This window comes from Lepisma saccharinum, chromosome 5 (genome assembly GCF_977018435.1).
Source record: "Lepisma saccharinum chromosome 5, izLepSacc3.1, whole genome shotgun sequence".
Classification (NCBI taxonomy): Eukaryota; Metazoa; Arthropoda; class Insecta; order Zygentoma; family Lepismatidae; genus Lepisma; species Lepisma saccharinum.
The window spans coordinates 88,339,509-88,365,269 of record NC_139233.1 but is presented as its reverse complement, the minus strand read 5'-3'; the positions used below and the strand labels follow the sequence as shown (position 1 = coordinate 88,365,269).

The window sequence follows — 25,761 nt, the reverse complement described above, 5'->3', positions numbered from 1 at the left end:
TGGATTATTTTGAACTTTTACTACTTTCCATTGCTGATACACTCCTTCTTTTTTTCTGATAAGAGGATCTAACTGATCTCATAAAAATGGATAACATTGCTGCACACCTACGAATTTTGTCTAAATTCCACTAATCAACCTGACGTCATCTTTCATCAGTAAATACCCTGATCGACAAACCTGTATGTACTTATCTGCGCGTAGAGCTGGCAACATGGCACTCGGTTGCCATGACTAATGGTGCTGCCATCTGTTATCGAAAAAGTACCGCAAAATCACCTTTAGTAGAGCCTTAAAACGAGTAAGTGGCAAGAGAAAAATAATGGAAATGGTCGTGGACAGTTTGCGAGCAATACTTGTGCATCCCACTGTATCGTACTGTACGCTATTGGAACCCGTCACCTCATTTTTTTTAAAAAAAGAACGGAGACTGTGGGGGGGGGGGGGGAGAAGAGAAACCCAAATTAAATGTCCTGTGATCTAGTTTTTATGTATCTGTTTAAAGTGTAAACATTGTCTGTTATCTTTTCCAGATATGACTGTTTGTAGAATACTACGCTCCATGCTTCCTGAAAAAGATAATAGCATTGTTTTAGCCACAAACGATAATGAAAATTGAAGCCTAAGGTGCTGTATAAAAACGTTATCTCAAGAAGTAATGTACCACTGTAACTCTTTGTGGATTGAATTCTTTTGTGTTACGAGTGTTTGTGTGAAAAATATGCGTCTGTAATACCACTGCCTGTAATATGAAAAGGCTGGACTGTATTTTGCCTTGTATAATAGTGTTAGTGCAATGTTGTTCATCTGGTAAGTAGAAGTGGCAATTTTAAATATTGAACGGAAAAATTGTTCGTTGTTTAGAAACTTGCTATATCCGACTTTTATTTACGGCAGATGGCTTTAAGCCCCGTAGCTAGATATTTTGGCGCCCTAGGCAGGATTGTGTCTCCCCTACCCCGTCCGTACTACCAAGCACCGACAGTTTATGTGCACCATTCGATATTTTCTTCCTATACCATAGTTTTCTGATATTTACATCCTAAAGAAAGGAAACAAGGAAAACTCATTAAAAATAATATTATATGTTATCATGAGCACCAGCAGGGGGGACAGGAGTGGCACTTGCCCCACCTGAGATTTCTGGAATGAAATTCGAATGGTGAAATTGTAGAGATATTTTATAACATAAAGTATTGTTTTCTGTGACTTACAGGCCGTAAGTTACATCAACTATTATTATTATATGAAGCAGGGTTACCTTAAACTTACAGTCTATTTTACACTGATTATCTAACTATAAGCAACAGCTTTTTGTCCTACATGAGTTAATGTTAAGTATACAGTTATGCAAATTGTATATACAGAATATGGAAATTTCAAATGTATGTAATAAAAAAAACATAAGTAGTCCTAGTAGCAGTAATAGTAATGTAATAATAATGATAACAATAAAAACAACAATAATAGCAGTAATAATAATTATAATATGTTTCTGTGACTCTGTTACCCCCCTGAGAAAAAATCCAGCGGGCGCCCTTCTATGATACATTTGAAGATTCGTAGTTTGCATTTCTGATTTAAAAAAGAAGTTTAGTATATTAAATGATATTTCAGTTATGTCTTTGTGTCCAAGTCTGTAATTTCATAAGTTGAAAAGGATTTATGACAGAGATCTTTTCGTGACGTGGTCGGAAAGGGAACATTATAGAGCAATGCGCATTACAAAATGTGGAAAAAACTAAATCTACACATTTATTTAATGAGAGGGATTCATTCAGCTGATATTATCTGTGTAGATATAGTCTTGTATTGTATTACATTTGTTAGAGTTGATTATTCTGTACCAATATTGAATTTCAGTTGTCTGCTTTCTTTATTTAAATAATGTAAATTTCGTCACAAGAAAACCTGTGCTAAAGAGATGATAACGAATACCGAAAACTCAGTGGTTACAATGTTAACATTTCATTTTCATGTATCTAATAGTTATTGTGAAAAAGAAACATGTAGTTACAACAATTGGGCTTTGTTCAGATTGACGAGTGACCTTCCCCCCTTAAGGCACACCCAGTGGCGGCGATTGGGTTCTAAAACTTGGGGTGGAACTAGGAGGCAAAGGCAGTATATTTCCCTTTGTAGATAAGGTTTAGCATAGTGCGGGGGCAAAAGTGGCGAAAAGTGTGTGGAGGGGGGGGGGGGGCAATTGCCCCCCTTGCCCTCCCTAATCGCCGCCACTGGGCACACCAAATTAAATTAGTCTGCGCATGCCTATGGGGTCACTTCATCACTTGAATATCTTCAATGAGCACAAGGGTCAAGTAACACCTTGTATTTTTTCCTTCCCTCCTTACCTCTGCCAATTATAAAATTCTCAGTCGCATTATCTGACTTTGTTGTCACTTCTCTTAAAGGGCTTTGAACGGTGCTCTCTGTGTGGTGCCTTAGGCTTCAGATCCCCTAGCCTAGCCCTCGCTACGGGCCTGTCGTGACATCCCTGCTCGACAGCGTCGTGCATAATCTTGCACAGACGTGTCCAAACTTACCGAGACCTGCAGCTGGATTTTGCCGAGAAAGGTTGTTTTTTTTCACAGGAAACTGCGAGACAGCTTACCTGGAGTGAGTGAAGGTCAGGCAAAACCAACAAAATTCAGCTACAGGTCTCGGCAAGTTTGGACAAGTCTATGCAAGATTATGCACGCTATCGAGCAGGGATGTTACGTTGTGGACCTTAACACTATATACACATTTTTCTTTCTGTTTGGTGAATATTTGCACTCATATCACGATATTTTAAGCAGTAAAACCTAGTGAATGTACCTAAACAGCTCGAATATAAGAATGCAACTGCTCAACCTGAGAAACACGTCATAATTTTGTTTCTTTAAGTAGCACTTGAACTGTTTTGTCACTGTAAAAAGAGTGGAAATGAATGGAGTGGGTCGTCTGTTTGAAATAATGATCAGTTTGTCTGTGAACTTTCAACAATGATTTTGCGATAAACAAAGTCTTCAATCACACAATGACAGTTATTTTCAGTGAATAATGACATTCCTGCAGTTGACAACATCGCCGAACTATTAAACATGCTAACCATTCTTCGCATAACGTGTTGTGCAGCTGGCTAGCAGAGAACATTGACAGCCATCCTATCTTCCTATCTGACCGGAGCGGCAACTGCGTTGCATACATATCTTTTACCACGGCATCGGTTGGCTTTATTGAATACTAAGCCCACAACAAGCTAGCCACGCTGATTAACATGTAAATGCTTTAGATTTATCCCTGTAAGATTACGCGCTCTATGTAATATAATACAAATATAATACAATATACTACTGGGTGTTTTAAAAAAATGATATCATTTCGTAATCTAATAACGTTATCAATTCTCGTGCAAATGATCTGAAAATTTAACAATATGTGTAGAAATACCTCAAAAGTCAATGTGTAATGTGGTGTAAAGACAGCTTTGATACATGTTTTGTTTTTAGTGATGAGGCTACATTCCACGCGAATGGCAAGTCAACAAGCATAATGTTAGTGAAAAACTAAATATGCTGACCAAGGCAGTAATTTATTTTATTAAAAACATAAACTAAACGTAACGTTTCAACCTTCTAGCAAGGTCTTCTTCAAGGACGGTTCCTGGTTCAGCAAGATTGATGACGTAGAGTCTGGTCCGATTCATCAGGTCTCTCGGAAAACTCAATCTTAATCGTCGACGTACGACGGTTCGTGCGGGGAATAGAGTCCCCCTCTGCTCCCATTTCGCCAAGATGCTTTGGGAAAACTTCTCAAGTGGCAGAAGGAACGGGGCCAACAGCTTTTGAAGTGTTTCAAACTTTCCAACGGCGTATGCTGCGAGGGGACCGGCAGATAAGAAAGCGACAAAAAAAATAACGTGTTCGCTGAACGGGAATTATGGGAAATATTTGGGAACTGAACGTGGGTTCCACGGGAATTTTATTGGTCGAGCGAATGCCAAAAGTTAAATATATAGTCCACTTTGTGCACAGAAAGGCTAATCGGCACTGTACCTGCACTCTAAACTGGTATTCGAAACACAATGGGGTTCGGACACGGAACCTCTTGATTGATTGATTAATTTGCTTTATTTTACCTCGCTTCTTGTGCCACATTTGCGAAGATGGTGATGAGTTATGATATGATGAAATTGATGAATGGACACTAGGAAACATCCATGCCCATGCCGGGATTCGAACCCAGGACCCTTGGCGTCATAACGGGACGCGAAAATCAGGGGGCCGGCACGGGGCATCTTGATTACAAGGCGACGATGTTACCACTACCACATAGGAGCGTGTCCTCCCGTTTCGCCTTATCACATTCCCAATAGAATTTCAAATGATTTATGTGACACTAACTTTCTAAGGCGAAACGGGACATCCCATTTCGCCTTACACACAAAAAAATTCCCACCTGGGAATATTATCGACTTGAAGGATAATTCATAATGGGAGCGCAGAGCTTGTGATGTTGCCTACCTTGGCTCCCATTGTCCTGTCGGTTAGGTTGGGTTAATAATGCATTAAAAATGATGACCCTTCACGTCGATAATATTCCCTGGTGGGAAATTTTTTGTGTGTAAGGCGAAATGGGATGTTCCGTTTCGCCTTAGAAATATAGTGTCACATAAATCACACGAAATTGTATTGGAAGAGGTGAAAACGCAATATGGCGAAACGGGATAAGACAAAACGGGATAAGGCGAAACGGGATATGGCGAAACGGGATAAGGCGAAACGGGCCATAATCCATAGGAGAAGCCCGCGAATACCTAGACCGCGGTTCCTTTTATGGCTCAACAAGCGTGGATCTCTTGTTTAAAGAGGATTGATTGATTGATTTCATTTTACTTCGCTTTTCTGCAAAGTTTGGCTAATCGCGAAGATGAGGATGAGTGATGATAAGATGAGATGTACGAGAGAATGAGTAGCCGAGAGTCCAGACGCCAAGGAACTCCAACAGAGAATCACCGCCGTTCTGGAGACTGTTACCACAGACATGCTGCAGCGTGATTGACAGGAGCGGGACTACCGACTTGACTTGTGCCGATATTGGTACACTTGTGAAGGATCATTTGTGACATCCACATACCTTTGAATTTCTTATTCAAATTTGTATGCACAAATCTTATTAAGTTGAGGATTACACCTGTGTAGTTTCCTTTACCTTGACTATGTAGTTTCTAAGATTTTTACTGTAATGATATCATTTTTTTTGTAAACACACTATATAATACAATATAATGTAATATACAGTAATATGCTTACGATGTTTAAATACACGGTAGGGCCAAGCCGACCTCCGCGTCACGACGCCTGAGGTTCCGGGTTCGAATCCCGGCCTGGGCATGGTGTTCTTTCTTAGTGTCCCTTCATTAATTTCATCACATCACTCATCCTCATTGTTGCGATTAGACAGAAGTGGCATAAAAGCGACGCTAAATAACACATCAAATCAAACGTCACGCTCAAAGTTCTAATGGGGTTTGATTGTAAATTAATATAACCTAGAATTTAGCACTTATTTATCTCAAAATTATAGGCTTGTTGCATTTTTCTTGCTTGAGCCCACAAATTTGATTTTTATATAAATACGTATATGCAGATATTATTTTGGGAAACTCTCTTTCATATCTTGTTCGTTTCAGATGCATCTACCGGCTGCGGGAGTACAGAGGCAACATGTTCATCGCACTTGAAATACTGTTGCCAATATGAAGGCTTGTGTTGTGACTTCTGGAGCTTCGCCAAGAGCGAATTATTTAGGTAATAATTAATATCATAATGTGAATTTTCGATCCCGTTGAACCAGTGGCATGCCCAAGATTTTCGAAAATGAGCGGGGTAATATATATTTTCTTTAGCAGTCATCCTCATTTTGCCATCTATTCGTGCCTTTAACGTTTTTTTAGGAATACAGGGCCAAAGGGGTCTTATGACATACACCAACACCACCCATGGGTACGCTACTGCGTTGAATTATTCTGCATTCGACTTCCAGCAGCCAGCTTCCAGCATCATGAGGACAAATGAGGAGGTACTTGAAAGGAATAGTAGTGGACAGTGGCGGCGATTAGGGAGGGGGCAGTTGCACCCACCCCACCTCACTTTTGCGTCCGCCTTGTTACTAAGAGAAGGTAAACTTTTCTTTCCTCCCCGTTCTATTCGTCGCCATTAACAGTGGACTCCGGTCTCGAAAAGCTAGAAAACATAGGACATACCATCCAATCAAAAGCCAGTTGGCAGGTAGGTCCTGATCCTGAAAAGGGCTGTTGAGTCATTTTTGCAAAGTGTGAAATTTGATATCATTGACCTCACGTATGTTTTACTCCTTCCTTAATTTCATTAGTTCATTCAATATTAATTATCATTTATTATCATTTTGTAATTTGATTTTCTATGGGATTGATAAAGTCTTGTGATCGTACTTTCAATTTTCTAAGATTCAGGCAGAATTTGCATGAAAAGGAAAACTTTTGACTTGGGAAAGGTACCTGTGCTCACTAGTTGGTACAAACAATGAATACAGGACACCCCTAATACACACACACACACACATTTTAGTGGCAGGGGAGATTGAGAAACTGAAATAGGACTATTCACAAATATCGTAATTACATATGAGGGATTGGTGAAGCTCACTGTGCTCACGGCATTTCCATAAATACTTCTTATATTTAATTTCAGAATTGGAATACCTGTTACCATAGCCCTACTGTCTGCTGGAGCGGTTGGTACACTTGTATTCTTATCTTGCCTTTACTGTCCATGCTGTATACTAAATAAACATAGAAGATCTCACGACCAGATCTACATATGTAAGTATATAGTAAGAACATGCACCATTTTTTTTGGATGCACCAATACATTCATATAAATTTTAATAATGGAAATAATTATAATCACATAAACTATTAGAATTAGAAATTAGAATTAGAAATTATTTATTTATGGGCGAAGTTCAGCCTGTGGCTGCTCTACCATTTAACCCGCAAAATCTAGTAATTACAATAAAACAAACAAAATACAATTACTACTTTAACATAAGAATTCCATTACATTTTCACTTATAAATATTTCAGTAATTAACACTCTAAAAAGATAAAAACAATTTTACTCATTCACACACATGAAAGTAATTAAGAATTATAGTGAATGAATTATAATTATGCATTCAGTAATTAACACTCTAGAAAGATAAAGACAATTTTACTCATTCTCACACATCAAAGTAATTATAAATTATAATGAATGAATTATAATTATGCATTCAGTAGTTAACACTACAAAGATAAAGGCAATTTTACTCATTCATACACATCAAAGTAATTATGAATTATAATGAATGCAAAATGAATGTATTATGCATTCAGTAAGTAACTCTCTAAAAAGATAAAGACAATTTTACTCATTCACAGACATCAAAATGTTCATCTTGGGTTCAAATCTGCTCATTTTGTTTTGATTTCAACGTAAGCATGCTGAATCTAGTCATGTGTACTGAGGCTCTGTCCTTGCTCATGTAGAAGTATTTTTGTTACTGCCCTTTTAAAGCTGTTGTATGTCGCACACGAGGTAGCATCTGGTGGCAGCGCATTCCAACAATATGCAGAAGCAGCTTTGAAGGATGACAGGAATTTGGATTTTGTGAATCTGTCCAGATGAAGTTTCTTAGAGTGTCGAGTCGTGTAGTTGTGTATGTCGTGTCTAAATTGGAGTCTGTCGTATACGTATGTCGGTGTTTTTGTTTGCATAATTTTGAATATTGTGCAGGCCCGATGTAGTTTTCTGCGTCGTGTCATATTCAGCCAATTAACGTCATTTAAGTAAGGCAGTATGTGATCCCTTCGTTTCAAGCTAAATGCAAAACGTATACAAGAATTCTGTACTTTTTGTGCAATTTTAGCATTCTTTTTTGTTAAATTAACACCGTAAACAACGTCACAGTAATCGAAAATGGGAAGAACGAGAGCTTGCATAAGACGCAATTTAACATCAGTCGAAAGTAAGTGCGATGATTTATAGAGCAGTGACGTGCACTGAGGAGTAGCTAGTCTAGCAGAGATAGATCAATCAATCTCACATTTCGAATTATATTCAAATCACAATATTTATTGTTGTTAAAGCCACAGTTCATATGCAACACTTTCTTTTGCACGCGCTTCTCGTCCATCGGTGTGATCGGCGGGCACAGCTGACTGGATACCCTAGCTCGCTCTTCTTCCGCCTGACCAGTTTCCAGGTAGAAACGGCCGGCCCAAGGAAAAGGAAGATTACTACCCCCCACCTCCCTTGCCCCCTCGCCCCCCGCTGCAATGGTTGAAAGCACGTGCTTTCAAGTCCCCTAGTCTATCTCCTATAGGACAGATAGGGGATTGGTTTGTCATAGATGTTTTGTAAATCCTCTAAAGAATTCAGGGTAAAATTTTCTGCAGCACTTATGTTCTCTATTCACGCAACCTTTTACACGTTGTACAATATGTATGTATAAAATGGGATGTAGTTTTATTATTTATGAAATGGGAACGTGTTATGAGCAGACAATAATGTTATGCTTTCTTTCTTTTTTTTCAAGTATGGAAAATATAATGATTAAATTACAAATATGTGCTCGGATCTCTCTCACTCTCGTTTTAGTAGTGTTTTATTTAAATATACTACTCTTGGCCTCTAACAGTCATAAATACGGATGTATTTATTTGGGCAAGAGAACGCGTGCTCATATTGTTGTTGGTTTGGTTTATTTTACTTCGCTTTTCTGCCACATTTGGTTATCGTGAAAATGAGAATGAGTGATGATATGATGAAATTGATGAATGGACCTCATACGAACAATCCAAGCCCGGATTCGAACCCGTGATGAGTGTGCATTCTTGTCCTTTGTGTTGTACTCTGCAGTGAATAATGAAATAATTTGGAATGAAAAATGTATCTCAGAACTCAAAAAGCTAAATGAATATTATTGAAGAAACTACAAAAAAGTGTGTTTTGTTACCTGTTTTGTTTCTGTGCATAAAGTGTACTTAAAACACCAAATCAACCAACCGTGGGGGAGTGGTTATCACATCGCGCTACGACACCAGGAGTTCCGAGTTCGAACCCCGACCTGGGCGTGGGTGTTCTTTGTGTTTGTCCCTTCATTAATTTTATCGTATCATCTTCGCAATTAACCAAATATGAGAAAAAGCGACGCTAATTAACTAAAATTAAATCATTGATTGATTGCTTGATTTGGTTTATTTTACTTCGCTTTTCCGCCACTTTTGGCTAATCGCGAAGATGAGACGATAAAATTGATGAAGGGACACACACAAAGAATACCCATGGCCAAGCCGAGATTCGAATCCAAATCGTTTTTATTTTCGAATGTGGGAGGCGTTTACGTGTACTCTTTTTTAGTACTCGTTCATCATTTTGCAATCTTTTCCTGTTATTGACATTCTTTTTTTTAGGAATAGTAGACCCTAAAGGGGGGAGGGGTGTGACCCACACCAACCCCCCCCCCTTGAGCACGCCACTGACTGCTACTCCAAGTGTCGACGTCACCGCACGTCACTATTATAGAGTGATCTAAGTATACCATAAGCTTTTGAACTCTGAGACGTTACGTGGTTTTGCCAGTCAAGTTTCTCATTAAATATCACACCTAAGTTCTTAACAGTTGTGCAGTGTGGGATCCTCTCATCATTAATATTAATTGATAACCCATTTATTTGAATTTTATTTAAGGCAGCGCTAGAACCAATTAATGTAAAGTAGCATTTACAAGGGTTAATTACAAGACCATTACGTTTACACCATTTATAAATAGCATCAAGGTCACGGTTCAGGAGACCAATTGCTGGTTTTGCATTTTTAGGGTCTACTGTCATAATGAGCTGCGTGTCGTCTGCATAACAATGAGGTACACTGTGTCGTACATGCAGGGGTAGGTCGGCGGTGAAGAGGGAATATAGAAAAGGGCGTAGAATACTTCCTTGCGCAACCCCTGAGGGTATCGTAAGGGGAGTCGATGTAGCTCCTGAGGGAAGCGTCACCGATTGCACTCGCCCAGTAAGGTAAGACTGGAACCATTTTATTGCTCCCGGCGAAAAACCGTAGTAACTTATTTTCGAAAGGAGTAGCTGATGAGATACAAGATTAAACGCCTTGGACAAGTCCAGCAACACCAAGACTGCAGCCTTACTTTCGTTTAGAGTTTGTAAAATGCCTTCTGTTACTTTCATGAGCGCCGTTGCGGTGCTGTGGGAAGATCGGAAACCAGACTGTACTGCAGGCAATATTTGATTTTTGGTAACAAAACTTTCTATCTGCTTGTACACTGCTTTCTCGATAACTTTTGATAAAACAGGTAATATACTAATTGCTCGTAAGTCGTTCATGTCGGTCACGTGTCGTTTCTTCGGCAAGGGCAGGATTCTAGCCTCCTTCCATGCAAGGGGAAAGGTGTTCTTATCTACCGAGAAATTTATCAAGTGAGTCAGAGGTGAAAGAATGTGTGGAAGAATTAGCCTTATCATTTTTAGGTTTATGCCGTCTGTGCCACAAGAATTGGATCGGATTTTGGACACGAGTTGTGCAATTTCTACTTCTTTGACGGGTCGAAAGAGTGGCCGTTTTCAGAAAATGTTAATAATGACGAACTATATGTTTTATGCCTATATACAAGTATTATCATATTCTTGGAGGACACTATTCTATTCGATACACCAGATGAGTCATTATCCAGCACAACTATATTTCTTTATTTTTTATATTTCATACCTTTAATATACTGAAATGCCGGACTCCTGATCTAGTTATTGCATATCAGAGAAAATTTTTGGAGCTAAATCATTTTATTGTTTGATGAATAGATTCTCTCATGCTATCGACCAAGTGAGTTGTGGAAAGCTTCAAGTCTTACTTCATTTTATTGTTTGTTTATTGGCACTGTAACACTAATTATCAGGCTGGAATATATTTCTGTTATCAACCAGCAAAGTTATAAGACTTTTGCTATTTTCTAATTTAAAATTAACTATGCCAATTTTCACCGGTTTAACTCTCTCACCATGCTAGGTTAGGTTTGCAAGTAACGTTATTGTAAATACGTTACAAATAGAAAACAGTTGCTTTTTGAGTATCTGTAACAGCAACTGAATTACTATTTTTGGCATAGTTGAAAGGAAATATGTATATATTTGCTTCTGCTTTTGTTTTTCTATATACAAATACTGGAATAAAAATGACGACATTTTCTTGTTTTCCTTTCGGTGCATCTCTCTAAAGAACCTCATGGTGAAATCTGAGCCCCGGATCTCGTTTTATTTATCTATTTGGAGCCCACTGGAGCCCATTCGAAGCATTGAATTCCGGTGAAACTTCGTATACAGGATATGGGGACCCTGTAGAAGTGAATGATGACGAAAGAAATAGTTCAAATTTTCACCACTAGGTTGAAAAGTGGCTTTGCGAATTAAAATTCCTCTACTCAGAACCCTCTGGAACTTGTTCGAACCAACAGACTGCAGTGAAACTTGTTAGAAAGGCTTTGGAGACCATGAAGAAGCGAATGCCGACGGAAAATCAATAGTTCAAATCTTCACCACTAGGTGGGATTGAGTCTTTGAAATAACAACAACCAGTAATTTGGGGTTATGTCGATACATCAGTGTTCAATATGTCCCGTCAACGTCAATGAAACTTTCGAAGCTTAAGGCCGGCTTCAGGAGAAAGCATTTTCATTAAGATTTTGGCTAGCATAAATGCTATGCAAATGCTTACAATAAAGCAGGTAGTACTTTACAAGGAAGCATTCCATGGAACATTTCGGTTAGCTTTTGCGAGTACAATGTATAATATATATATATACAGCACGAAAGGCACATCAAGTTACACCATCTATGGTGAGTGCACGATGTTTACAATTGAAAAAAGAACAAACAAACTAAAATACTCTTCCTTATGTGTACAGTAAACGCTTTAAAGTATGTATTTAAGCAGCGCCATTCTTTTGTACCTAAAACCATTTTAATACGAAGCGTTATTCCTCTCGGTTGAATAGCTATTGTTTTTTAAAAATGTGAAGTGATGCATTGTTTACATATTACGCAGCCGTCATTAGAACTGTACTCGTGACCTAGAGGTCGCTTCTGATTGGTTACGTTACGAAAAATGCTACGGAAATAGGACCGATCCTATCCTTGAGATATGCCATGAAATATGCCATGGCATCTGAAAAGCCATAAGATTTCTCACTTTACACGGTAGCATTTGGTCATGGCGTAAATGTTAAGACAAATTCTAAGAAAAATGCTTTCGTCTAAAGCGGGCCTAAGACAACGGTCTTACGAAGCGTTTCTATTGATGTTCACTGTGTACCAGATTTCAGCGCCACATTTCAACCTGGTGGTGAGAATGTAAACTATTTTTTTCGTCAGCATTCGCTTCCGCGTGGTGTCCATAGCCTATATACCAAGTATCATCGCAATCCGATGCTTCGAACGGGCTCCAGAGGGCAACTTCAATTGTGGCCACCCAGGATATACGAATATATACAGTATATAGCGTAGCCCAAAAAAGGTAACCGGTAGTGTTAACAACTTACTATTTCGGTTACCTTTTTTGGACCACCCTTCATATATTAACTCATTCCTTTCTTAAATATCAACTACCACCTCTCACCTGATATCTTCTTCTTTCGAGGATCCTTTCACCCATTAACCATTCCTTCCAGCGCACCCTTTTCCAGGTAATTCCTTCTCAAATTAATCCAATTTCTTTATCTTTTCTTGATAACTTTCAGCATTGCTCTTATTTGACCAATCCTTTCCAACACCGTTTTTCCATCTTACTTTATAAATTTTGCATGTGCCATAGCCACATTTATAAAGCTTCTAGACATTTTCCTCAGCTTGACAATAACAACTTTGAAATATATTGCGTTGTTTGGTTGTTTAGGAAGCCAATGGGAGGCAAACTGCCGATAACTGCCATAAATTTAAGGGAATTTTGCTGAAGTTCGCACTTGAGCTGTGCGAATGACTGGAAATTTAAGAAACGCTCTAATGACACTATGACATTTTATACCTTCCGTCCAGGTTTTTTCTGCCGCATCAAAACCTCCATCCCTAAATAAAAATTGTATTCTCCCATCTGTCCTTCATTTCCTGTTTCTCTTTGTCATCACTGCTCAGGCTACAGGGAAGTATCCTTGAATGACATATTTGCCGAAGAACTGTAATGTTAATTCAGTTAATTCACAGAAAGCGCTGGCGGTTGGTATAGATGGTTTATTGTAAGGCTTATTGAAGAGAGTAGTTTCAGTCCGGATTCTACAGGGTGATTCAAAAGTCCTTTAACACCCTCTATAAAATGTGAAGGCCATGATAGAAACAGGTTAGGCCTAGGGGGAACCATATTGGTATGTTTCGAGCGAACGTCCGCCATATTGAATTCAACTCAACATTTTTAATTGGGAAGGGGGTATTGTGATACATCATATCAGGCTAGAATTTCATGAGAAATTCTTATCTTATCTTTAACCAATAAGAAGTTAATGAATGCTTGTACGCATTTCCTCCTTTTGGAGGTGTCAGAAAAAAAAGCATTAAAATGCCTGTAACGCGTCAGTATGGCATCGAGATTATACTGACGTCAAGGATGAGAAGTTCACATGACATTATGATTTTAATCAGATACATCCACGAATAGATGAGCATTATGAATGGTTGTCTCGAACAATTACAGTGTGACGCTTCCATTGGAATGAAAAGTCCTTGCTTCATAGTGACAAAGCTAATGTTTATGTTCATAATGAAGTTAATGAACAGAATATGCGACACTTGTCACCTAATAACTTACTCTGGACAGAAACTGTCTCACAACGTTCCCGTAGTGTTGTGGCTCCGTCCTATTGAAAAACCTCTGGAAAAGAACCTTAGTCTGTAAGCAAGGATGAAAAAACCCGTTCACTAAACAAACCCAACCAATGGTGTTCCACACACCACACCACACGAATAAGTTACCACCGCCAACCAACCATTCGACTGGGAACTGTATAATAATTTTCAGATTGATTCATTTTGTTATTAACATGGAGTAGGACCACTATTCCTGGCGCGGATCCACGGGGAGGGCGATAGGGGCGATCGCCCCTTCCAACTGCCAGGAACTTGGATATATTATTATGCTTAATATTTTTGAAGACTCAAATGTTCCTTCTTTTATCACAAAGTTTAACATCCTCGATAATATTTTTTTGAAGTTTCATGTACTTGTAAATTCACTTTCGACTCATGATAGGCTAATCGGAACTGGACCTACAGTTTAAATTTGTATCCGAACAACTCTGCAATATGCCTCAAAGCGGATCGGCTTTGACACCCCTAGAGAGAATAGGGTTTCGTTTTCTTTGTTTATTCACTTTATTCCTTCTTTTTCTGTTCATTCAGTTTACTGTGACAATGGGAGGAATTAAGATACATTAACGACATACAATAATTACCATTTATCCCAGCCAGAGGTTCAGGGTTCGAATCCCGAACAGGGATGTGTTCTTTGTGAATATCCTCTCATCAGTTTCATATATCATCACTCATCCATATCGTTGCGATTAACCAAAAGTGGCAGAAAAAATACGCTAAATAACAAAAATAAAATGAAATCAAACCATCTATTCCAACCCTGAAACTTTATTTTTGGAAAATGAATCTGTAATCTCTAAAATATGGATGCTAATGTGGTTCCTGTTTATAGTAGGATGTATTGTTTATAAACCAGTGCAATTGTGGTCAGGTACCCGAATGAAATTCGCCCCTCCCAACTATAACTGCTGGATCCGCCACTGCACTATTCGTGGAATGCTCCACAATCAATTGCATCATTAAATCTTATTCTTGTGTTGTTTCTTTCAGCAATTCCATCTGAGATGATGTCAGAAAAAGTTCTAAAAACACCACAAAATTGCAAGAGTGGAAAATATTCAGCTCATCCGTCACACCAATTGCAGGTAAAAGATCTTGAGTTTTCCAAGTTATTTTCTCCGAAAACTGGCTATTTCCCCATTTTTCTGTGCTTCTTCACTTGATATTTGTTTAACTGTAACCACGAAAAAAACAACATAAACGATACGTCTAAAGTTAAAATAGAAAGTTATGATGTAAAGTAAATAATCTTGTCCACAACTTTTGTAAAGGGAGGGGTGATTAAGCTTTAAGAGCAAGAAATGATTTATTTGCCAGCTAATTTCAAGAAAATGAAAAGTTTTAAGCTTTTAAGCAAACAGTACTAAAACTTACCGATTATTGTTAATAGTTCAAAAACACAATTTGAATCTAATATATTACAGAAAATAGTTTTTTTTTCAGAATAACTACATAAGTTGAGCGTTTGAACTCAGTAAAGAAAATATTATTTTTGCTGACAACACACAAACATTATTAAAATTTCATATCCTAATGTAAAAAAAACAAAAAAAAAGCAACCTTTTATCTGTTGTGTTTATATCACGAGAATCTTGAATTATAGGCGCTTTGGCGATGCGTGAGGCAGTTGTTCCCCAACTTTTTGTCACCTTTGCACCCAACAATGGCATCTCAATGCTAAGCCTTGTTTACCAAGAAAAATAATCTATCCTGCCCCCCCCTTCAGTTTTGGCACACAATCGCTCCTGTACATGTATGTATTTGCATGCTTTTTACTTTGCCATTACCAATGCATTTTTATTTATTATTTAGTATTATCTTTAATTTCTTGCATCCTTTTCAAAATCGGTACCATCAGTAAATAACGCCTGCATTTTGTCGGGTTTTAAGTGTCCCTTTTACGGTCAAAAGGAGGCTTGTAAAGTTGTGAGCCTCCTATAGCGCTAGAGAGTTTCTCGAAGCTAAGATTGTATGCTACGCCCTCCCTTGCCCGGGAAAACAAATGCTACCACTACCTAGATAGAGGCGGCAAAATCTCCCTCGGACAAGCGAAATAGCGTTACGGTCCAGGTTAAGTTCGTGTGTAGGAACCGGTGACCAACAGTGCATAGTAATAAGCCATATCGAATAAAAACAAAGACATATGTACTTTCAAATAACCACCTCTTTACCTGTAGCCGGGAAGCGGCTAGCTGCATACCTGAAAATCACGGGTAGCGACATGCATACGAAAATGATATAGCCCAAAATTAACATGAAAATAAAAAGTATATTCTATTCATAACCAACAAAGATGGAATTATTACAGGTCCCCACACTTGCACTCTCACATTCTCTCTCAGATTCAATCCTCATGGGGTCATCGACACAAGAAATTATACATGACATGTACAGGTTTTATGACGACAAGCCCTAATTATTGCACTCTCAATTAATTTTATCTTACTTTTTGTCTAATCAGGTCATTTGTGATTTTGCTCCAGTGCTACTTAAATCCTAGCCAGCCCTTACTTAAGTTCACCTTTTGTTTTTAAAAAAGAAACTAGTCGGCGCGGTGACCATACATTACTTAACCAGTATAAACAAAGGCGTCTCAACGGCAATTACATTCACGTGGGCGGACGTTTTCCTTTTACAAGACCTCACGTGGTTCCAAACATAACAAATAACCTCCGTTGAGTGGCGCAAACATATACTCTCTAGTAGGCGGGACTTAAACACTTCGCCGCGACGAGCAATTCACATTACCAGGCAAATACTTTAACAAATAATCACATATGCGACCGGACATAGCTAGCAGCGACACAGCGCTGACACATAAAAATGAACAAACCTCAAGTAGAATATGCAATTAAGCGGGCGGCGCTTTACTCTAATAGTACGCACTTTAAACAAATACAAAGGAGCACAAAAAACAATGAATTTAAGATCATAAAAAAAATATCACAAGGAATACGAAAAATTGACCTGAGACGAATAGATTACAAATGACAAGCGCGACGGGAGTTTGGTATGAAGTTCGAGTTGAGTGGGCGTTTTCAAAATGTCGACGAATTTCAAGGGCGTTCTCTAAATCAATCGGGCCGTCACGTGTTAAGGTTCACACAGATGAATACTTTACCATCTCTCAGCTTCCGGGGTGCATCCTGGCGTCTTTATGGGCGATTGAAAACACATAGTATCCACGCGAAAGGTTTCCTTGGTCGTGACGATGAAGATGCAAAAAGGGTTCAAACACCTAGTTCCCCGGCTCCTCTTCCTCTCGGGATCGGTGGATCTCCGTGGTATGGCGCGGTTCGGACGTCGCATCTGAGCGGTCGTTGTAGGCGTCGTCGGCGTCGTCGGGGCGTCAACATCTCTCTCTACGTCTCTCTGTCGCGGCTGGTAGGCGTCGTCGGCGTCGTCGGTGCGTCAACGTGGCGGATGGTAGGCGTCGTCGGGGCGTCAACATCTCTCTCTACGTCTCTCTGTCGCGGCTGGTAGGCGTCGTCGGGGCGTCAACGTGGCGGATGGTAGGCATCGTCGGCGTATCAATAGGGCGGCGTTCGACGTTCTCTCTCTCTCCATGGCGGCGGATAGGCATCATCGGCGTAGCTTCTTCTGACGTCGGGCGAATCGACGTAACGCCCTCATCTCTCTTCTCCCTCTAGCCCGCCATAGTTTCCGGTGTTCCTCGTTTCTCAAAAATTATGAATGGCGTAAGGTAATCACGGAAACACGGTTTCTCTTCAACTTCCCCCAGCGGTTGAGGTAGGCGCACTCGTGTAGACTTACTGCCTATCACACACACTGGTGTTCGCACAACACAACAAAGTCCACTGTACACGAAAGGTAGCACGAAGGTGATCTCGTTCCAAGAATCGCGGCAAAACTGTATATGGAGAGGTAGCACGGAGCTGCTCTCGTTACAAGGATCGCGGTAAGACTGTGTATCGAAAAACCATGTCCTTCGTTTTATTTAGATTTTGAAAAACGACGCTAGGCGATCGTTGAAGCGACGCTTCCGAAGAGGTCAGTCCACTTTGCTCTATTGTCTCCAAACTAGGACGTACCGTGTCCGAAGTTGACTTGCGCGGATTAAGCTTCCGCCTGGCTGTCGCCCATTGCTCAATTGCAATCGCTGTCCACAAACTGATCAATTAGAACCGATTTGATGTGGCGTCCGTAATTGTCGCTTGATCGTGACGAAACTCCACACATCTGTCCTTGCACACATGCCGCTGCGCTGGTATAAGTTTCACATGAATCTGACCGTTGGAAACCGAGATATTTAAATGTTTGTCATTACGGTCGAATTTCCTAAGCTTTAGACGCATACCGTGACCCTTCAGGTGCTCGCCCTTAACACACGCGAACGTCTCGTTCCTCCCGTCTGCTTGGCAAAAATCAAATATGTATTCTTACAAATTAAAACACTCAACACTTTGAATCAACACGTCTTTTTACCGCTACATACATGAATAATAATGATAATAATAATAATGACGGTAAATCTGACTGTCACAAGATAAGCATGTAGTCAATGGAATGGGCAACTGAATGAAAAAGAAAATGCATGTGCAGTGTTCGCAAATTCTTCTGAAATAATTAAGAAGGAAAAATATTAATGAATTGAACATTTTGGGCAGCTTGTAAGTTAAACGCAGGTAGACGCAGGTCTACCTTAAGACAGGACAACGTGTATGATTTGTAATTTTCTCATTTTACAATGCTTTTCTGTTCCTTTCCTTTGCCAAATAGCGACGGTGAAGATGAACGGTGATTAGATGAAATAGATGGAACCAATCTCACAAAGAATTACCCATTCCCAGGTCGAACCTAGAACCTTGAATTTTTGGTAATGAGACGGTGAGTCGATCACACAATGCGCTACTGCCATTTTTAATGCACTTCATTCGTGATACATAATTTAAAAACACATATCAATGACAAATTGAAAAAAACAGTAACCAAAACTAGTTTATTTTCGGTTGGTCATGATGGAGGTTTAATGCGAGTGTGTAGTCTGGCGTTGTACAGCAGACTCCTCCCTCTCAACGCTTTTCGACCTTCGAGCGCATGCGCAGAAAACTACAGCGCATGTGTTGGCACATTTTTCTTCGCAGCAGGGACTAGTCCAGGATCGACGAGAGAGAGAGAGAGCACGAACACTGGAATGAACTGTGCAGAATCTTTAATCTACACATATAAAACTAGTTCAATGAATGTTCTACAACGTGGATGTGGAAATTTCCAGAGTTAATAGACACTCTTATAGTATTCAAGACTCAATATTTATTTTTTGTTTTTGACAATTGCTCTTTGCTAATACTAGCTAATTCATTTAATGTAAACTTTTACAGTGAAATACAGGCTATTTGCCAAGAACTGAAAGCTATTTATGTTTCATTCCAGAATACTCGAGACAGCCAGGAAAATAGATGCTGCAGTTTGCAATGTTATGGAAGTACGAATACTTAATGTCCTAGAGTATAGGCTAGAGGTGCATGTGAAGTTCAAAGCATTAAGTGCAAATCTCCTTCAATCTGAGAATAATATTTTAATTATTACGTATTTAATTAAAGTAACATTAATGATAATGGCCTTTCTGCATAAATATATATTATGATTATATTGACACAAAATATAATTTTCCAAATTTTTTAAAAATTTGGTGCCATTTTTGCAATTCATGCGAATAGCAAAATTATATCAGCATTCAAGAATGTAAGGAAATACATTTTCTATAAATTATATAAAATTAGCTCCTCTTTTTCACTACTAAGTTAATATATTATTGACCTTTACAGGTAATTGGGAATTTAGTAAATTTCCTTCAAAATATCAATTTAAACTTATTTGTAAGCAGCTACTGTTTCTCAAATGATTTAAATTGTAGATAATAGAGTTTGTATATAAATATATAGAGTATATATTTTTTTAAAAAAAATAAGTAGTTGCTATCAAAGATATTGTCATAAAGATACTCAGTATTTGTTCTTGTTTATAATTATTAGCAAATAGAAGGAGAAGATTCTCGTTTTTATTGTGTTATTTATTCACTGGTAAAGATGCAGCAAATGAATTTATGGATTTTACCTCCTCACAGAGTTAGATAATTCAGAATTTAATGCATGCACAGAATTTGTTTTTTGAAACCCACTATTTGTCGTGACTTCAAAACAATGCAAAAATATGTTGACAAACTGACGATCAAAGTATTACTTCATTTTCACGGATTTCTTCGTTTACTTACAGTTATATAAATATTCTATGTATAATTGATAAAAGAAATATTGTGGTTTTATTCTAGCTTTATTATGTTCAAGTATATCATTATTCTCCTGTTATATTAAAATAACAAATATGTTAGGTGAAATGTAAATAAAGAAACATGTTTAAGAATACGGAAAACAGTTTATTGTAATTTTTGCATTGCTTATGATTTTTGAAAACAAAAGCATGGGTTTAGCTAAGGGTTCCATATTTTCAGATCGTAAGATCGATTTGTCATCTATGTTGGGAGATGAGAACAGTGTTTTAACCAATGTTTTTAGCTTTTGGAGAAGAGCAGGCCTTTTCTACTGTTTCTAAGGAAGGGGAAACCGGGGTGAGTTGAGCATATTTTTATGTTTACATTTCTGCAGCTCTTAAAAATTACTATCTACTATTGATGAAATGCTACGAGCAATACCTGTAGTTTCCTTGACCACTGTGAAGTTTTATTACACCATGATGCTAAAACTTGTAAAGTTATTGCTTGTTTTTTCGAAGCGTGTCAGTATTGTCAATTCACCCCGTACGTGGGGTGAGTTGACTATACGTGCGGGGTCAGTTGACAATATGTGTAATTCTACTCCATACACAGTGGAAGATCCAGGATTGGCAGTTGGGAGGGGCGATTTTCGCCAGGTAGATTACAGTACCTTACCAAGTCAGGAAACTATCCTGACATACGTTTTCAATGGTTATGTAAACAATGCTGCTTCAAAGAGAAGCTGTGCTGTCGCCTGAGGTCTCGTTGGTAGCGTTCGAAACAAGGGTTTGAGAATTCTAATTCTAGACCGTTTTTTTTTTGTTTTTTTCTTCATAATTATCGTAATTAATTCCAACTTCGCGACACACACATAAAAATATGCATCGTAAATCTGTAAATAAACTGATGACAAACATTACTGTCACTCATTACATGCACCTGAAGTATACAGGATTCTTTAACCATCTGCCTGAGGAAATATTGTTACCTTGGCAGACTGCGATTTTCTTTCGGAATACAATGCAGTGAGACAGAACTACTTCATAACTTAAAATGTAAATATCAAATAAACTTCCTCCATGCTACTAATAATTATAATATATAAAAACATACGTTTAGAGTTAAAATTGTTTTAACAAGAATAAAATATTGGTACTGCACCTGATGATATCGGGGCAGATACAGAAGCTAGAAGATCAATACGAAATCGCAAAAATTCACGGAAATTGCCTTCATTGCAAAGTACACCTTTACTTTTATATCCGGAGAGTTTTCCGTCATCCCTGTGAACCTCTGAAGGGAACGTTTTGACGTCCAAGCAATATGACAGTTTTCACAATAGGTAGTAAGTAACCTTTCCCTGTTTTCAGCTATTTGTTCTAGGCGTTTGTTTTGCTGAATATTTATTACATCGAGACTAGGATGACTTCGCATCTTCAAAAACCGTTTTCCATCTTCCACTGCCTTTTCGTGATAATCTTTAGATTCGTGAACGACCAAATCACCATTTTCCCCTGTTAAATTTGAAAAATCCTTCAAATGTTTCGTAACTAATTTCCCGAGTGTCACATTGTGTTTAACCCCCCCCCCCCCGACTTGACCAGCTACGAAAATGAGACAAAATTTACACAGGTAGTCCTGAAGATGATCTGAAATGACAAGCCACTCGAACGATTCCAGGTGCTTTTTGGAAGCGTATCGATGGCCATCTTTGTCGCCTTTCCTTTGCAAGGAGAACGGATATTTATATCCAACCGGTGGAACCCAATGGCGCCTTAAAATACCCTTTCTTGAAAAATTATTTATCTGTCCCCCCAGGAATTTTCCAATATTTAAACATCAATGTTTTGAACTCGCTGAGCTGTTTCACTTTCCGCGCAAATTGCATTGTCTGCACTCAATCTGGTCGAATCTGTAGATTCTGCACTGTCATAAAATATCATCTTTCAGACTACTAACTGAATTTACTCCCTCCCCATTTTCATTGCTCCCTTCCGTAGCCCATTTTTTTGTGAAAAAACTCTCTATTGTCCTCGACTGGCGTTTTATTTTAGCCCCTGCTATTTTTTTTCGTATCCTCACAACTCATATCTTCAACGTAAAACACAAATCACAAAGAAAGTAAGAAACACAAACACCTTTGTCACAGCACCAATGCCACTCATGCAAGCTACATCTCGCGCAATAATAACAAACGCGTTTTTTTTTTTTTTTTTTACACTACGCCACACTATCACGATGGAAACGTATCGCACCAATTCGCTCGACCCGAAAAGAACGCGAGAACTGACAAACCCAAAGTTACGTTGACTGGTGCCGACTGGACCCACCCTCAAGTCCGGCGTGGGTATCATATTACCGTGCATGTCCAGCGAAGACTGCGACTTTTCGGTGTTAACTGAAATGTTGTTTTTTTTTTCTCCTGGTCAGTAGCAGAGGGAAGGAAACCAAAATTTCACTTCAACAGGGAGTAACGAAGCTCCTGCGGTGGAAAATCACGTTTACCTTGTTAATGAGGGAAATGTAACTTAAAAACATACATGCAGCACTTAAATTATTAGTAATATCAATCATTATTATATCTCCCAAAAAATCCATCATCAGGGCAGTTGGGGGGGGGCGATCTCCCCTATCGCCCTCCCCCAGTGGATCCGCGCCTGCGCCATACGTGGTTTGGAATAATATATTTCAAACAATATACTACGTTAAAAATTACAGATTACAAAAATGTTTTCAAGTGAACACTAATGAGACGTAAATGTACCAAACTTTTAAAAAAAGGTTTACAAAAGTGTTTACTGAATGTTTTACCCAGTCTTTATTTTTATTGTTATATCACAAATACAAATGCAATATACTGTCCTATAATCCTAATCTAATTTATATTATTATAAACAATGTGTCTATAGACGGTGTCTATAGACGGTGCTACTGCGGAGCATGCACACTCGTCTGGCTCCCCTCAAACATCCGGTTACGCTTAGGGTAAAAACACAGTGAAGCACATCCCTCATCGCTAATTGCCTGAAACTCGCAGGGGCAAGTTTCCGGTAATTCAAAACCATGGAGTTAAATGGGGAAAAACATAGTGGAGCACCGCTCATCCCGAGAGGTTTCCAAGATCAAACCGTGTCTCTTGTTTCAAGTGGATGGACCTGTGATTGGTCCACTCAAGGTCACTTCTCCCCTTCGTGGAAGACACCCTCTTCATTTTCCCAGTTTCTTTTGACAGAGTTCCGCTCAACGGAAAGAATGGGGACCAGTTTGAGTGGGAGAGGCTTGTTCGAGGTGCCTGTCCGACATCTGGTTCATTCATTATATCCTGACATTTTTATTTCTTGATCGGGCTAATTTCGATTAGCAAGGGTCCTTGTGCCGTACTGTGTTTTTACCCTTACGGTGATATGGACGATAATATGAAACGGCAAAGTGGAGATTCTTTTTACAAGGAAATAAGGTGTCAGCTGTGTAGCATATGGTTGCACAGTTCGATCGGGAACAAATTTATTGAGTCAAGTATCACTTCGTAGGTTTCCGAAGGACGTAGAGAGACGAAACCTGTGGATACAAGCAGAACGAAAAAAGGATTGGTACCCGGAAAGGATTTGTACGACTTGCATTTTGTTACAAGCACGTTGATCGCTTATCTGCGTATTGTGTTGTAGTGAAAAGAACGGCTCTTAGTAAGGTTTCAAAACGAAGCGACACGCGACAGCAGTGATTCACACAGAAGTGACAAGCGACACAGGCCCATTTAGTCTATAAATAAGCATTTACCGCGCATGGGAAATCAAGTCTCAGGCGGCACAATACACACCATTGGGAATCTGAGCGACACTTGCACGTTGTCGTGTCGCTTCGATTCGAAAAATGTTTCATTGATCACTGAGAATTCACTTTCAAGTGGTATGGAGATTACACATCGAAGCGACAAGCAACGGTCCCTTTATTCTAAAGCAAACATTTCACCTCGCATACGAGTACAACAGACCGAGGCGACACGATGCATAGTACTGAGTAGTGTTGCCCACGAGACGAGACGAGACGAGACATTGGGCTGTCCCGTCCCGTCTCGTGAAAATGTTGTCTCGTCTCGTGTCTCGTCTCGAAAATATTCGTTTTGTCCCGTCTCGTGTCCCGTCTCGAAGGGTTCTGTCTCGTCTCGTCTCGTCCCGTCTCGTTTTGCCCCGTCTCGTCTCGTAAAAGTGATCCGGGATATCATGCCAACAAAAGTCAAAAGTAGCAGAAACACGAAATATTTTTCCGGAAAGTGGGATAAAGCTCCAAATATTTTACCCATTGCGTGGTGAGAATAAATAAGATTCGTTAATCACGAGGACATTAATATTAAAAATGCAGTTTCTTGATTACTGATTGCTAGGTATCTTATGAAATCTACCTTGTGGTTTTTCTCGCTTCATACAACTGTCTATCCATCGTACATTTATACCAAGTTTGTTAGAACCTGTCCCGTTTCCCGAGCTAGCGATCGCTCGACAGTTTTGGTGCCAATGAGAAACGAGAAAAAAGTCGTCTGCTGGGCAGAGAGGAGCGAATGGAAGCCAGAAGAGAGGAGCTTACGTAGACGTTGTTGCCACGTTGCGTATTTTAATTTGCTGCCTAACTTTGGCTTTCCCCAGCACGGAGTTCAGGCGGTCTTCAGCAGCAACACCGCTTGGTTTATGCTAGAAAAGCCAGCGATCAGCTACCGCGGGAAGCCGGACAGGTTGTAACAAACACGGTATAAGTGAGTGCTCTTTTTCATTACTGCTATACCTTTTGGAAGTCTTGAAATGTTTTCCAATAGACCTTCTTTCTTTCTGAATGTCGAACTTCCGTGCACTATGAAAATGTACATTTTTTCTTTAAATTCTAAGCTTGGCGCTGGGGAGCAACAAAAAAAGTTTTTAAATGTGTAGTACGAACACAAAAGACTATTTAAAATTTCAATATTTAGTATATTACAAATAGAAAGCATTAATATTGTTAAACATCTTCTATGACATAAGTTTCAAAAAGTGTTTCTTGGTGATATTGTGCTGTTTCTTATGCCCAGCTTATGACGCACATACTTCTTTGTTTTCCCTTTAGCCTCTAAGTCCGGTACCACCACCGCTTGATCTAATTTATCCTTCGGCAGGCACGCATCTAGAAATATATGTCGGGGGAGGGTGTCTGAGCCAAGTGTTTCAGAAAACATGATAATAATAACATCAACGACAACAATTAAGCAAATGTTTAAATTAATTCATTAATATAATTCATAGGTCTATTCACTTGAATATGTAAATTAATCAATTCTATTATTGTTATTGCATGACATGTTACAAAGATGGTAGAAGAATAGTAATATAACAGCACGAATATTAGCTAATATCTAGCTTACGTGTAGTTAAGATCGTCAAAATCTGCATAAAAACAGCTGTCCTGGCAAGAAAATTAATGTCAAAAAAGGTGATGAATTGAATATTTGCTAAATAACAAAAAAAGATGTTACATCCAGTTGACGAAAAATAAAGTTCTTGATTAATATTTTATGCTCATTATTATAAGTAGTAGCGTACATAAAACTTCATTGATACTGTGATTC

The 25,761-nt window shown here is 38.9% G+C and overlaps 1 protein-coding gene across 1 annotated transcript; it reads left to right on the top strand.

Moving 5' to 3' along the window:
• The first annotated feature begins 617 nt into the window (after positions 1–617).
• Positions 618–19,514, top strand: LOC145988426 (uncharacterized). Its single transcript, XM_083123317.1, has 5 exons — positions 618–810; positions 5,678–5,795; positions 6,717–6,847; positions 14,927–15,021; positions 19,331–19,514. The coding sequence occupies exons 1-5, from the start codon at positions 750–752 to the stop codon at positions 19,394–19,396; spliced, it is 471 nt and encodes a 156-aa protein (XP_082979443.1). The 5' UTR covers positions 618–749; the 3' UTR covers positions 19,397–19,514.
• The last annotated feature ends 6,247 nt before the right edge of the window (positions 19,515–25,761 follow it).

Coding starts and splice junctions, on each gene's coding strand:
- LOC145988426 (XM_083123317.1), top strand. CDS start 750: ATGAAAAGGCTGGACTGTATTTTGCCTTGTATAATAGTGTTAGTGCAA. Junction 5,796..6,716: donor GCCAAGAGCGAATTATTTAG/GTAATAATTAAT, acceptor ATTTAATTTCAG/AATTGGAATACCTGTTACCA. Junction 15,022..19,330: donor ATCCGTCACACCAATTGCAG/GTAAAAGATCTT, acceptor GTTTCATTCCAG/AATACTCGAGACAGCCAGGA.